General features: G+C 46.6%; 1 protein-coding gene across 5 annotated transcripts in view; it reads left to right on the top strand.

Moving 5' to 3' along the window:
- The window catches only part of TEAD1 (TEA domain transcription factor 1), a 269,214-nt gene that overhangs the window by 204,681 nt on the left and 51,270 nt on the right, over nt 1–13,263 (top strand). For all 5 annotated transcript variants that reach the window (XM_054438557.2, XM_063671151.1, XM_054438556.2 and 2 more), the window contains 3 exons: nt 820–866; nt 1,718–1,779; nt 2,833–2,957. In XM_054438557.2, coding sequence (XP_054294532.1) covers nt 820–866; nt 1,718–1,779; nt 2,833–2,957 — 234 coding nt within the window. The remainder of the gene's footprint in view (nt 1–819; nt 867–1,717; nt 1,780–2,832; nt 2,958–13,263) is intronic.

Here is a 13,263-nt window from a genome sequence, read left to right as displayed (position 1 = left end):
TATCTTTTTCCTGGCCCTTGGTCGCTGTCCCTCTGTCTTCAGGGGCAACTAGCCCCTAAAGGGACAAGGTATTCTATTAACATTTACATTTTGACACCTACCAGAGGCTGAGAAGCATTATGTTATAATCTCAATCCTCCAGGTAATCTTAAATGCTTCTTATTGTCATTGCCATTTTGCAGATGAAAAAGCTGAGGTTATTCAGTAGCAAAACGAGTTTGGATAGCTGGGATCATAGTGGAATGGATAGTGATGTCAACAATCAGCCCCAGGGTTGCTTGACTCCTGAGGCTGCTCTTTTCCTCCTCTATGTCATGCTGCCTCTCCAGCCCACACCAATCGCAGCAGGGAAGCTCGCTGCAGAAGAGCTGCCTCCATTGCCGCTTGGAGTTCCTGGCCTTGTTCAAGCTTTGTCCTCTGCCTTGCTGGGCCTTCAGTGCTGTTGAGGCAGAATATTATGCAGGGAATGTTTCAGAATGAAGGGAGGGTGCATGGATAAATCAGTCAGTTAAAATATTGGTGAGCCCCCTGCAGCACGCCCAGATCTTTGCTTAGGTGTAAGGAAAACAGGAGCTGCTGCCTGCGTCTGCCCTTGGGGGCATTTTCAGGAAGGAGGCGCTAAGGGGAGCTCTGGGTTGCCAGTCCAAGGATATAGGTTGTGGTCTCGTGCAAGTGGTGACTGCATTTGCACTCTGGGAAAGCGATTCTGTTGGGTGATCGAACCTGCTGTCTTTTAGCAGGGGTTGCAATGCGTAGGCATCCTAAACTGTGCTTTGAAGTAAACTCGTAATTCTGAGGCCTTTGCATTTTGCCTTCCAGTTCTGGCCGGGAATGATTCAAACAGGGCAGCCAGGATCCTCACAAGAGTAAGTCTGAGGAGGGGTGGGCACTGACAACTAGGGGCTGGTCCCAGCCCACCTGGGGAGAGCTCTTCCTGGACCATACTGTCTCAGGGCCTGGAGGAGAAAGGAGCATTACACTGAGGTCCCAGAAGGCATCCCATTCTTATTGTCTACTGAGGCCCCTGGCAGGAAAGAGACTGGCTTTTTGGATCTGGGAGAGGTGGAAGCACCTCACTCCCACCTTAAGTATTAGCAGTCATCCAGCTGGAAGCAAGAAGTGGACCCCTCTTCCTTCATGGTATTGAAGGCTGAGCTGTGGTCTTCCTTGCCTGAGAAAGGGCGGCACGGGTGATCCTCTAGCCCATTTCATTCTGGCCAGCCCTGTAGTAGGGTGGCTAGTAGACAAATCCTACTGATGCCTTGGGGGCAAGAGAAGAAAGATCAGTAAACTGGAAAATAAGGGCTATTTCAGGATAAAAGAAAGGAAATCCTGCCTATATGCTGTAAAAAAAAAAACTTGCACTGTTTGGCCTAGAGAAGGAGAGCCTGAAGCATGTCCCACACTTTGCCTAGAAGTGGTGACTGCTTGACCTCAGAGGTTCAAAAGCAGATGTCACAGCACAAGGAATTCAGGCTGCCTTTCCATCACATCCCATTGAACTGGAATGAGGCTTGGTGGTTTGATCCCTACCTGGCTGGCTGCTGGTCCCTCTCAGTTTATGGAACAACTGCCTCTGCCTGGGGTGTGCTACCACCTGCAGGCAGGGACCACAGCGGTGAAGGACCTCCCACTGGGAGGTCATGGTGGGGCTTGGGTAATAGCCCCCTGCTGCAGATGCGATCTCTAACTCTGTCTGCCATCTCTCTGTTCCTAGCGTCAAGCCTTTTGTGCAGCAGGCCTACCCCATCCAGCCAGCAGTCACAGCCCCCATTCCAGGTGAGTATCCCTGAAACTCCTTTTTGGGAGCACATTCCCACACAGCTGACAGCTGGGTCTGGCACTTTGTTCCCAGAGTCAAAAGATGCTCAACTTTGCCACAGCCGCACATTGCCCCTGACTTGCAGGATCCTTGGGTAGCCTGGAGCTCAGGAGGGCCACAGGGGTGACCCCTGCCAGGTCCCGATTCCCTTCAGTCATCTCCCAAGAGCTTTTCAGATGGTTTGTTTAAGAAACAGGAAGCCTCCTCACTTTCACTGAAGATGCTGGATTATCCTCAGAAGGCGAAGTTGCTGCAGCATCTTCCTCAATATAAACTGGCCAAATTAGGCAGTCTAAGTCTCGAGGCCAGATAGGGTTTCATTTACCCTTTCTTAGATAAGTAGATTTCGGTCCTGCTACCTTTCTTTAAAGAAGAGAGTACATGGAAGCTCAAAGTGGAAAACATGAATCTGTCCAGCCTACCTGTCTCCTTCCCCACAAAGTGCATCCCCCATCCCCACGTGTGTGTGTAGAATTACTCCTTTGCACTACTTGAGGTGTACAGTATAAAAGTCACTGCTCTCCCTTATGGATTCCCCAAACTGAAAATGCTTTCACATATTGCCCTGTGCCTGAGTACTACGGAGCATTCAGAGAGAATATTCTATAGTGCTAGTGACCACAGTCTTAAGGAAGATGGGCAAACACAAGAAGTGCATGGCATGTTCGGGTTTCACAGGAAGTCTTTGGAAGCATTCACTTCTCACTGTCCTGTCATTCTTGGCTTGGTTCCCAAGTAGACCCCTTGGTGCAGGATTAGATGTCCTCATACTGCAGCCCTTAACCTTAGTTGAAGTTGGCTTAATGAGGAACACATGCTTTGTGCTTATTTGTTCACCATCACTGGGGTCCTCAGCCAGCATCTGTCGTCTGAGTTATCCTGGCCAGATCTGGTGGAGAGGGGCTATTGGCATTTCCTTCTGGGTCATCTGTAGAGCCCTGTTCCAGTATTTGCCTGAGGCCCAAGGGGAGGTGAGTGACCAGCATCAAAGGTGACAATTGCTCTTTCAGGGTTTGAGCCTGCATCGGCCCCAGCTCCCTCAGTCCCTGCCTGGCAAGGTCGCTCCATTGGCACAACCAAGCTTCGCCTGGTGGAATTTTCAGCTTTTCTCGAGCAGCAGCGAGACCCAGACTCGGTGAGTGTGCCCAGAGAGGTGTGTCTTGAATCCAGGATTTCTTTCCCTTTACTGTTTACCTCCTTGCTTCTTTCTTTCCTCCTTTACCCCACCCCATGCCTGACAAATATCCCGTGTGAAAACGGGCCTAGGAAAGAATAGCCTTTTGATTAAGTAAAAAGGGATTCCTGTTGGCAGATTTGTAGAAAACAGCAGAGCAGGAGGTGTATTACTGTCCTGGACCCCAAGATGCTGTAGGGAATACTTGAGTCAGAGAGAGGGACATTTACAAGCTCTTATGTTTTGTAAAATTGAACAAGAAGTAACATTTATTGAGCCTTGCCATATGCCTGGTCCCATGCAGAGTTATTTAGATATATGATCACAATTCATCCTCATAAACACCCTAGGAAGCTAGGTACTAACTGACAAATGAGGAAACAGAGAGCATAAGTATCTTTCCCAGAGGCACACAGTTAATCTCTGATAGATAAGAGATTCAAGCTCAGGTCCTGAAACTCTAAAGCTTAAACATTTAGCTGTTATTCCATACTCTCTTTCCAACTCTGTTTTCTCAAGATAGCAAGTTGTTCTCTTCTTAAGAACAACTTCTTAAGAAGAAGTGGCCAGGCATGGTGGCTCACACCTGTAATCCCAGCACTTTGGGAGGCCGAGGCAGGTGGCTCACGAGGTCAGGAGATCAAGACCATCTTGGCCAACATGGTGAAACCCCGTCTTTACTAAAAATACATGGCCACTCGCATGTAGTCCCAGCTACTCAGGAGGCTGAGGCAGGATAATTGGTTGAACCCAGGAGGCGGAGGTTGCGGTGAGCCAAGATCGTGCCACTGCACTCCAGCCTGGCGACCGAGCAACACTCCATCTCAAAAAAAAAAAAAGTAACAAAACAGCACTTGAACAGTTTGCCATAGAGTGCAATGCATTATAATATCATAAATACCAGTAACATTGGCATCTGGACTCTATTTGTCACTTTTTTCTTTCCTACCTCCCCCATCCCCATCTTGTACCCATCATCCCATTGTTTCTCAGCCAGGCATTTCCCATACATGTGTGATCCTCCCTTCTTTCCCACCCAACAAGCCCCGTACCCTTTCTTCACACCCACTCCTTGGCTGTGAGTATGAGCGTTGCATCTGTGTGTGGGTAAGCCCAAGGCAAAAACTGAAGGAATCCTTAGTCTGTCTCTGAGATCCTCACCAACTCTCGCCACATTCTCTATCTCACCCCATCCTTCCCATCTCCTAAGTCCCATGCTGTCTGTGTGTTGCCTGCCTTAATGTCATTTCTATTATCGGGAGAAAGTGTCAGGAATGAGTTAAGAGCCTGTGGTAGATAACCGAGATGCTGAACAATTGGAGGTGACCTCTCATGGGAGTGTTTGCATTTCAGCTTGAGGGAAGTCCTCCCATGGGGCAGAGGGGCTTGACCAGCCATCACCAGAGTGGAGAACCCACATGTGGCCCACTGATGTCTTTGTCCACAAATCATGAACTTTGGGAGCTGGTGGAAAAATAGAGCTGTTTCCAAATTAGGGGGAAAAATGAGGGAAGGAATGTAAATTGGGCCCATCAGGACAGGTACAAGAAAATGGGGCTGTTGAGACCAGGAAAGAGAAGAAAAGGCCAACTGGATGACTCCTTCCAAGCAGCTGAGTGGCTAACAGGAAGAGTGATGGTGAGGGTTAAATCCATCTAGGTGGAAGGCATTAAGACAAACTGAAAGATGCCCTGCGTGACTCTGTGCTGCTGGTTCTTTCTGGGAAGCATACATAGTTCTTTGGTTGAAGGCTGGGCTTTGGCCCAGATGCTGCTTCTGCCTCTTGTAACTGGTGTTTCCATGACACTTTGTTGTTTACAGAGTACTTTGTGGTTGAGTATTTCATTCTGTCCTTACAGTGCCCCATCAGATAGGTTCTGTTTTCCCCATGATAGGTTCTGTTTTCCCCATTTTACAGATAAAGAAACTGAGGCCCAGACATACTAAATGACTTAAGATTAAACAGAAGGAACCAGGAGCCCAAATCTTGTATTTCATTGTATCCTTTTCACTATCGTAAAAGATCACCTCCCAGTTTTGAGGGTCTCTTGAATTGTCCTTTTTTTTTTTTTTTGAGACAGAGTCTGGCTCTGTCACCCAGGCTGGAGTGCAGTGGTGTGATGTCCACTCACTGCAAGCTCCGCCTCCTGGGTTCACACCGTTCTCCTGCCTCAGCCTCCCAAGTAGCTGGGACTACAGGCACCCGCCACTACGCCTGGCTAATTTTTTTTGTATTTTTAGTAGAGACGGGGTTTCACCGTGTTACCAGGGTGGTCTCGATCTCCTGACCTCGTGATCCGCCCACCTCGGCCTCCCGAAGTGCTGGGATTACAGGTGTGAGCCACCGCGCCCGGGCTTGAATTGTCTTTTCAGTCTGAATATCTCCTGTGTAAGCAAATTTCTCTTTGCATATGACTGTTTTTTTAGGAAACAACTCCAAGACACTGGGAGGCAAAAGTCCTCACATGATTTTTGCTTCCCTGGTTAAAATACTATGGAAGCATTTATAAAAATTCTCTTTTTTTTAAAGGAAATTAAAATAATGTGTAGCTCCCTCATTGTTAACTGTGCTCTCCAATTATGGACCTCTTAGGTCCCAGAAGGCTCGATTGCCTCTTTTTGTTGTTAGTATTTGTTGGGCTAAACATTTCGAATCATTCAGACCATTCTGCAAACATTCATGTGCACCTGCATGTGCAAGAAGCTGCACAGGAGAGGGGCTCGTCGCTACCCAGATGGCCACAGCCTCAGACCCTAGGGAGTAAAATGCCTAACAGGGGAGACAGACACGAAACAGATGATTATCTGAGAGATCATTGCAAAGTGCTGTGACTTCTAGGAAGGAAGGATACTGAACGCTGTGAGTAACAGGAAACAGGGCAAGCTTCCTTGAGGAAGTAGCCCTTAAGCTGAAACATGGAGGATTGGACAGGGAGAGAATAAGGGAGCAGAATATTCCAGAGGTGATGAAGCTGAAGTGTATGTGGCAGTATATTAAATCAGTGACTGTTTTAGGAAAGTCAAAGCCCACTAAGTTGCTAGAGTAGAGGCCAGAGATAAGTGTTTCAGGTACATTCAGGATACATATAATAATCTGAACGCGTAAACTGGATCTGGCCTGCTGTTGTTGAATGAAAAAGCTTGACTTACATAGACTCCAACACATGACTTAAAAGGCCCTGGAATGAAAGGAAGGCCTGGTGTAACATCGTTGGGCCCTTTGAGAAAGATAGTTATATTTTAGGGGATGTGAATTGGGGATTGGGAGAAATGAGAATTTATTTAACAAGTATTTTTTGAGCACCTACTGCATGCCAGCCACTGTTTCAGGTGTTAGAAATTCAGCAGTGAACAAAACAAAGTTCTTTTTCTCATGGAGCCCACACTTGGGTGGAGAACACAAGAACTACCCAAGCACATAAATACCCAGTATGTCAGGGGATGCTAACTGCTTATGTGGAATAATGGTCCTTTGTCACAACTAATTTTTTTTTTGAGATGGGGTCTTACTGTGTTGCCCAGGCTGGCCTCAAACTCCTGGGCTGAAGTGATCCTCATGCCTCAGGCTCCCGAGTAGCTGGGACTACAGTTATGCACTGCCATGCCGCAACCTTCTTCACAATTGAAAGTTACTTGCTTTTTGGATTTAAAGTATATAATTTCAGAAAATAATAATACCCCCTAATAGATATGTTGATGTTTCTGGCTTGTATTATGATACTAAGTGATGTGCATTAGACATTACCAACCAGAGCTCTGTCACTGCTGTGAAATTATTTTGCCTAACCTCAGTCACTATTGTTGGTGTCGCTTCTGATATTCCTATGTTACAAACACTCATTCTTCAGTTGAACACAAATGATTTAATATATGCAAATGAATGTGGCAGATTTTTTTTTTTTTTTTTTTTTTTTTTTTTTTTTTTTTTGAGACACAGTCTTTGCTCTGTGGCCCAGGCTGGAGTGCGGTGGTGCGATCTCAGCTCACTGCAAGCTCCGCCTCCCAGGTTCACGCCATTCTCCTGCCTCAGCCTCCCAAGTAGCTGGGACTACAGGTGCCCACCACCACGCCCAGCTAATTTTTTGTATTTTTAGTGAGATGGGGTTTCACCGTGTTAGCCAAGATGGTCTCCATCTCCTGACCTCGTGATCTGCCCGCCTCGGCGTCGCAAAGTGCTGGGATTACAGGTGTGAACCACCGTGCCCGGCCGCAGATTGTTAATAGGATCTATATTTGATTTTAGTGGACATGTGAGGGCCTGAAGGTTGGTTTTTGTGCTAGAGGGAAAAAGCGGTGGCTGACCAGTTGAAATGATGGAGAATTAATAAAATTATTTAAAGCATTTGACAGTATCTTAAGTACCAGCCTCTCAAGTTATATACTGTGTGCTTTATTGGACAAACACAAGGTGCTATTACAATCAAGGTATAATGGTACTTCAGGGCTAAGGTTACACTGAAAAATTTGTATCATGTAGATAGTTTCTTTGGCTCTTAGAGTTTTTGTGACTTCTCAGACTTTAATTTTGCTATATTTTTGTTCCAACAACAGAAACATTAAGGCTATCTAAAATAAACTCAGCTGATACATTTTAACAAATTTGGGCATACAGTACTTAAAATTTAACATCCAGCATTAACCACATTAATTTGATAAGCGAACAAAGTGACCAATAATTAAAGGGCCCTAAATAAGTTAAACTTTGCATTTGGATTCTCTAGATGTTTATTACAGACATGTATATATGTTTCCCCCTACTTTTTTGTAACGGCTTAGGCTCATTAGACCCAAGGGGTTATAAAATATTTTTAGTAGAGAAGAGAACTTATAGGTAGTGCTGGCAAAAAAAGAAATTATGTAGCCAGGTTCCATGCTATTTGTCATTAGTGACTTCTTTCATCTTTGTTGAGCTCTGTGAGGTAGATTATTCTATTCCTTTCTACAGAAGAGGCTTGGAGAGATGCTGCCTTACAGTAGCCAGCTTTGCACCCCAGCCTGCCTGTAGCATCTCTTAAGATAAGACATGATTGCTGGCTGGGTGCGATGGCTCACGCCTGTAATCCCAGCACTTTGGGAGGCCAGGGCGGGTGGGTCACTTGAGGCCAGAAGTTTAAGACCAGCCTGGCTAACATGGTGAAACCCTATCTCTACTAAAAATACAAAAATTAGCTGGGCATGGTGGAGGGTACCTATAATCCCAGCTACTCGGGAGACTGAGGCAGGAGAATCGCTTGAACCCAAAAGGCGGAGGTTGCGGTGAGCTGAGATCGCGCCACTGCACTCCAGCCTGGGTGACAAGACTGAAACTCCATCTGAAAAAAAGACATGGTTGCATACTTTGGTACCAGCAAAGCCAAGAGAAGAACCTTAGTTTGTCTCCTCCTTAGTCTGAAGTGGCCTTAGAACCAGCATTTTCTGAAATTTACTCGTTGGCTCACCACATATGTCATCCTTGCCAACACTGAAGACTTCCTCACAACCCCACCACTCCTAGCAATAGTGATGGCCAACATTTACTAAATATTTTCTGTATGCCAACACTGTGCATTATCTTATGTAATCCTTATGAAGTAGCTTGCCCAGTGTTAGACAGCCAACTGACATGGGAAGTAGGATTCAGATCCAGGTCTGTTGACTCCACATCCTGAGATTGTGACCCAAAGGCTGTATGGTCCATTTGTATCTGATGAGTAGTCTGTTTTTGTAGCCCAGGGCCATAAGGAGCTAATGGGAGAATAATTAGGGGGATGATCGCCCCCTGCTGGTTTCGTGTCATGTGTAAACCAGACGGCAGCTTCCCCAAGTTGGTGGTGGTTTATGTTGGAGAAGAACCAGCGAGTCAGTCCCTCTGTTACCTTTGGCTCTACTGGAAGCTAAGAGAAAAACAGCAGAGGGTGAAGAAAGGAAGGAAGAGTGTAAAAAACAAAGACTATTTTAGTTGGAAATACACTTTCTACATGATTTCAGTGTTGCATATCAAAGGATCTCAAGTGTGAAGTGTGATATCCTCCACCCAGGGTGGGCTATTTAAAAGGGGCCTCCCTGAAATCAGGGTCCAGTTTCTGGAGGCCAAGTTAGGCAGATGAAAACCCGGCCTGGCTGAGCTGTCAACTGAATCCTGAAAGTACACAGGGAGTGGTTTTCCTGATAAAGCCTGGAGTGATTCTGCCACCTCAATTCTGGGGCACGGCGGGTTCCTCCAGCCCCCGACAGGGCAGCAGCTGGCAAACCCCTGCCTGCTCAGACTGCCCGGGCACCAGGCTGTGTGTCTCATGCCTGTTGTGGTCTGGATGCCATAGTGAGCAGGAGCCAGGAGGAGAGCACAGAAAGGATTTACTTAGGCAGGAGTTACACAACCAGAGGAGGGAAGAGTTGGGGGTAGAGAAAGAGGCAAAGAGATTGTTCTCTTTAGATTTTGAGGAAGCACTCACTGCCTTGCAGAAGAGAAGTTCCATGATACAGTAGAGGAACAAACCCGATCAGGGAAGGCACATGTTTGCTCAACATATGAAACTCATTTATTTTTATTTTTTTAATTGAGACAGGGTCTCACTGCATTGCCCAGGCTGGAATGTAGTGGCACAATTACAGCTGACTGCTGCCTCGACCTCCCAGGCTCAAGGGATTGTCCCATCTCAGCCTCCCAAGTTGCTGGGACTACAGGCATGCACCACCACACCCAGCTGATTTCTGTATTTTTAGTAGAGATGGGGTTTTACTATGTTGCCCAAGCTGGTCTTGAACTCCTGGGCTCAAGCGATCCACCCACCTCGGCCTCCCAAAGTGCTGGGATTACAGGTGTGAGCCACCGTGCCCAGCCAAGCAACTTATTTATATATTATGTCAATAATGATCATCACCAGCACTTATGAGCTCTGTCTTAGTATGCTGAGCATTATGTCCAGTCTGTACATAAAGGAACTGTGGCTCAGAAACATTAAATAAAGTTTTCAAGCTCTACCTCCAAGAATGGTGACTGTGCCAAAGTTTACCACCACTCTGTATCTTAACCATGTCACTGTACTTTTGAAGAAATAAAGACAAAGTTCAAAAGTTAAAAACAGCTGCCTGCAAAGTAGGAGCTCCCCAAGTAAGACCAGACCTCTGAGGGCCTTCCACATTGGGTAGATGGTTACTCTGGGTTTCCTCTGAGTTCCTATTCCAACCCATGGAAAATTGTCTTCCACAAAACCAGTCTCTGGTGCCAAAAAGGGGACCGCTGCTTTAGAGCCTATCTTTCATCATGCTTTAGTGGCAGCAAAGAGGTGACTGATATTAGAATTCTTAGCAGCTGTTTGAGATTTGGGCCAAATTACCTCAGCTCAGCCTCAGTTTCCAGTCTGTCTTAAGTGGACATAACAGGATCGCTGCCACGCTCACTGTGATGACTACATTTAGTAATATCCCTGAACATGCTGAGCACTCCACAAATGCTTCTGAACCTGAATGTCTTACAGTAATGTGAAAGGAAATTGAGCCAGAGCTCTGGACAGAGATCAAGCTTGTGAGAATGTGCTCACTAGATACTTTGGACTCTACTGAAATTCTAACAGGAGTCAGAATATTTTTCAACTACTTTTGAGATGGAGTTTTGCTCTGTCGCCCAGGCTGGAGTGCAGTGGCACAACCTTGGCTCATTGCAACCTCCACCTCCCGGATTCAAGCAATTCTGCTGCCTCAGCCTCCCACATAGCTGGGATTACAAGCATGCATCATCATGCCTGGCTAATTTTTGTATTTTCAGTAGATACAAGGTTTTGTCATGTTGGCCAGGCTGGTCTCAAACTCCTGACCTCAAGTGATTTGCCTGCCTCAGCCTCCCAAAGTGCTGGAATTACAGATGTGAACCTCCATGCACGGCCTCAATTAATTTTTAAAATCAATTAAACTTTTCATAAAGGTAGTAAATTTATGTGGTCAAAAAATCTCCAAGCATAAGAGAATGGAAGGGAGACGTTCCTTCCCTCTCATTCCTATCCTACCCTTAAGTAGGTAGCCACTGTTACTTTTCTCTTATGAGGCTTTGTAGTGATTTTAATGCATATACAATTTAATATGAATATATGTATTCTCCCACCCCACCCTGCTTTTTAAAGAGAGGATGTGATCTGATTTGTGCTTCAGGAAAACGATGGCTGCATCAGGTGAGAGCAGGGGCTGGAGGAAACTATACTGTTGGCCAGCCGGTGGCTGATGAGGACCAAACCAGGGCAGGGGCCGTGGCTGAGGAAATGGCAGAGGGGAGAGATGTTATGGAGATAAAATTAAAAAGCCTTGTGGATTAATGAGCTGTGAGAAGAGGAGGATAAATGGTAATGACTGGATTTTTGAGACCAAGGATGCTGATAAAATTTGAAGAGTCCTGGAACAGAGGAGGAAGCAGGATTGCTAAGAACTGACTTGGTGATAATGCTTTTGCCTTTGATTCTCAAAATAAGCTTGTTGAAATACGTATTGGAGACAGGAAAGCTCAGAGAGTTTATAAGTAACTTCATCTGGGACCTGGCTAATAGATGGCGGGGTTGACTATTTGAACTTTGTCTGAATTTCAGTGTATGAGAAAATAACACTTACCCCATTATCTGGGAAAATGGGAAGGGCAGGGATTGTTCTCCATTCACAGATGGACATTTGATTTGGGCTCCAGGAGGAGGAGAGAGTTCCTGAAGGGTCACCTGGGCTTGGTGATGGCAGCCCCCTCAGCCAGAAGGAAGGGAGTTTTGCTGCCTGGTGTCCTGGCCCTTATCTTTATTCCAAGGGGCTGGACCTCCTGGACATGGATGTGGGAGTTAGCAGTCTTCATAGTCAGAGGGAGCCCAAGGTCTCCCCTCTGGGGGACTGGCAGGCCTGTGGTTGAGCCCGCATGGAAGGTCTGTAAATATATCCTGCAGATAACATGATTCTTTTTCGTAAAGGCAGTTGATCAAACGTGGGCCCAAGGATGATTTAATTTCACATTTTTATACTTCTTTCAATGGCCTAAATTTACAGATCAACTAAAATTCCGTTGTCAGAACACAGCTCCTGTCTTGGTTTGGAAAATGTGACCAGGACACCTCTAAGGAAATATGACATTGATGAGGCCTGTGGAAGAAAGAAGAGGGGGATGGCTGTGCATGGGGATTAGGTTGGAGACACAAGATAAGAAGCAAGGTTTCAGCCGGGTGCGGTGGTTCATGCCTGTAAACCCAGCACTTTGGGAGGCCAAGGTGTGTGGGTCACCTGAGGTCAGGCATTCAAGACCAGCCTGGCCAACATGGTGAATCCCCCACTTCTACAAAAATACAAAGATTAGCTGGGCATGATGGTGGGTGCCTGTAATCCCAGCTACTCGGGAGGCTGAGGCAGGAGATTCGCTTGAACCTGGGAAGCCAAGGTTGCAGTGAGCTGAGATCGCGCCATTGCACTCCAGCCTAGGCAACAGAGGAGACTCTGTCTCAAAAAAAAAATAAATAAAAATTAAAAAGAAGCAGCAGCAGTAAGGTTTTAATTCCCGATTGCCAGGAGGGTTCTTGCCTTTATCCTGGGCAGGACAGAGAAGGGCACCGGTGTCTCTGGAGAAGCTTCCTGGTTTTATAGTGGCTGCTGAGGCAGTTGCTCCATCTTGGGGTGGAGAATGGCTGTTTGAACAAATCTGGTTCCTGGTCCTTCAGAAAAGAGGCTCCTCTCCTGTAATTCAGGGCTTGGAAGTGATCTCATGCCAGTAAGCCAGGTCACCAGCATCTGTGCGGCTCTGTGTGGCCTGGGCGGAATTTTCACATTGACTGTTTCATTTGACCTTGTAGACAGGCTAGGGTTCATCACTGCTCAGATGAGGAAGCCAAGCCCAGAAAGGTTAAGCAACTTGCCTTAAGCCACTCAGCTCAAAAATAGCAGAGCCTAGGTATTCTAACCCAGGTGTCATTAATGTTCCCATCTCATGCTTTGGAATAAGTGGTCGGGAAGTACATTTGGCCTTCCAGGTTTGGGGAGGAAGGCTGCAGCTGATCTGACGGTTGGCTGTGCTCAGTCCTTGAATGTCTCTCAGGTTTTTCTCATGTTTTTCCAAGCCTGGTCTTCCAGTAGGACATAGGAGATGGAGTGTCTCCCGGGGAAGGAGATGATGGCTCAGTGTGGAGCACCCCCATGCCCCTCACAATCCTGAGCCCTTGCCGAGCCACCTGCGAGCCCCTCCAGGCCCAGGGCACACCCTCTTGTGGCAGCAGCCTGTCTGCTGATGTTTTGTACTCAGTGTTTCTGAGATGCTCTGGCCACTTCCACTCTTTCT

The sequence above is a fragment of the Pongo pygmaeus genome, chromosome 9 (assembly GCF_028885625.2).
Source record: "Pongo pygmaeus isolate AG05252 chromosome 9, NHGRI_mPonPyg2-v2.0_pri, whole genome shotgun sequence".
Lineage (NCBI taxonomy): Eukaryota > Metazoa > Chordata > Mammalia > Primates > Hominidae > Pongo > Pongo pygmaeus.
The sequence above is the reverse complement of the archived record's forward strand: the minus strand, read 5'-3'. Positions and strand labels throughout refer to the sequence as shown.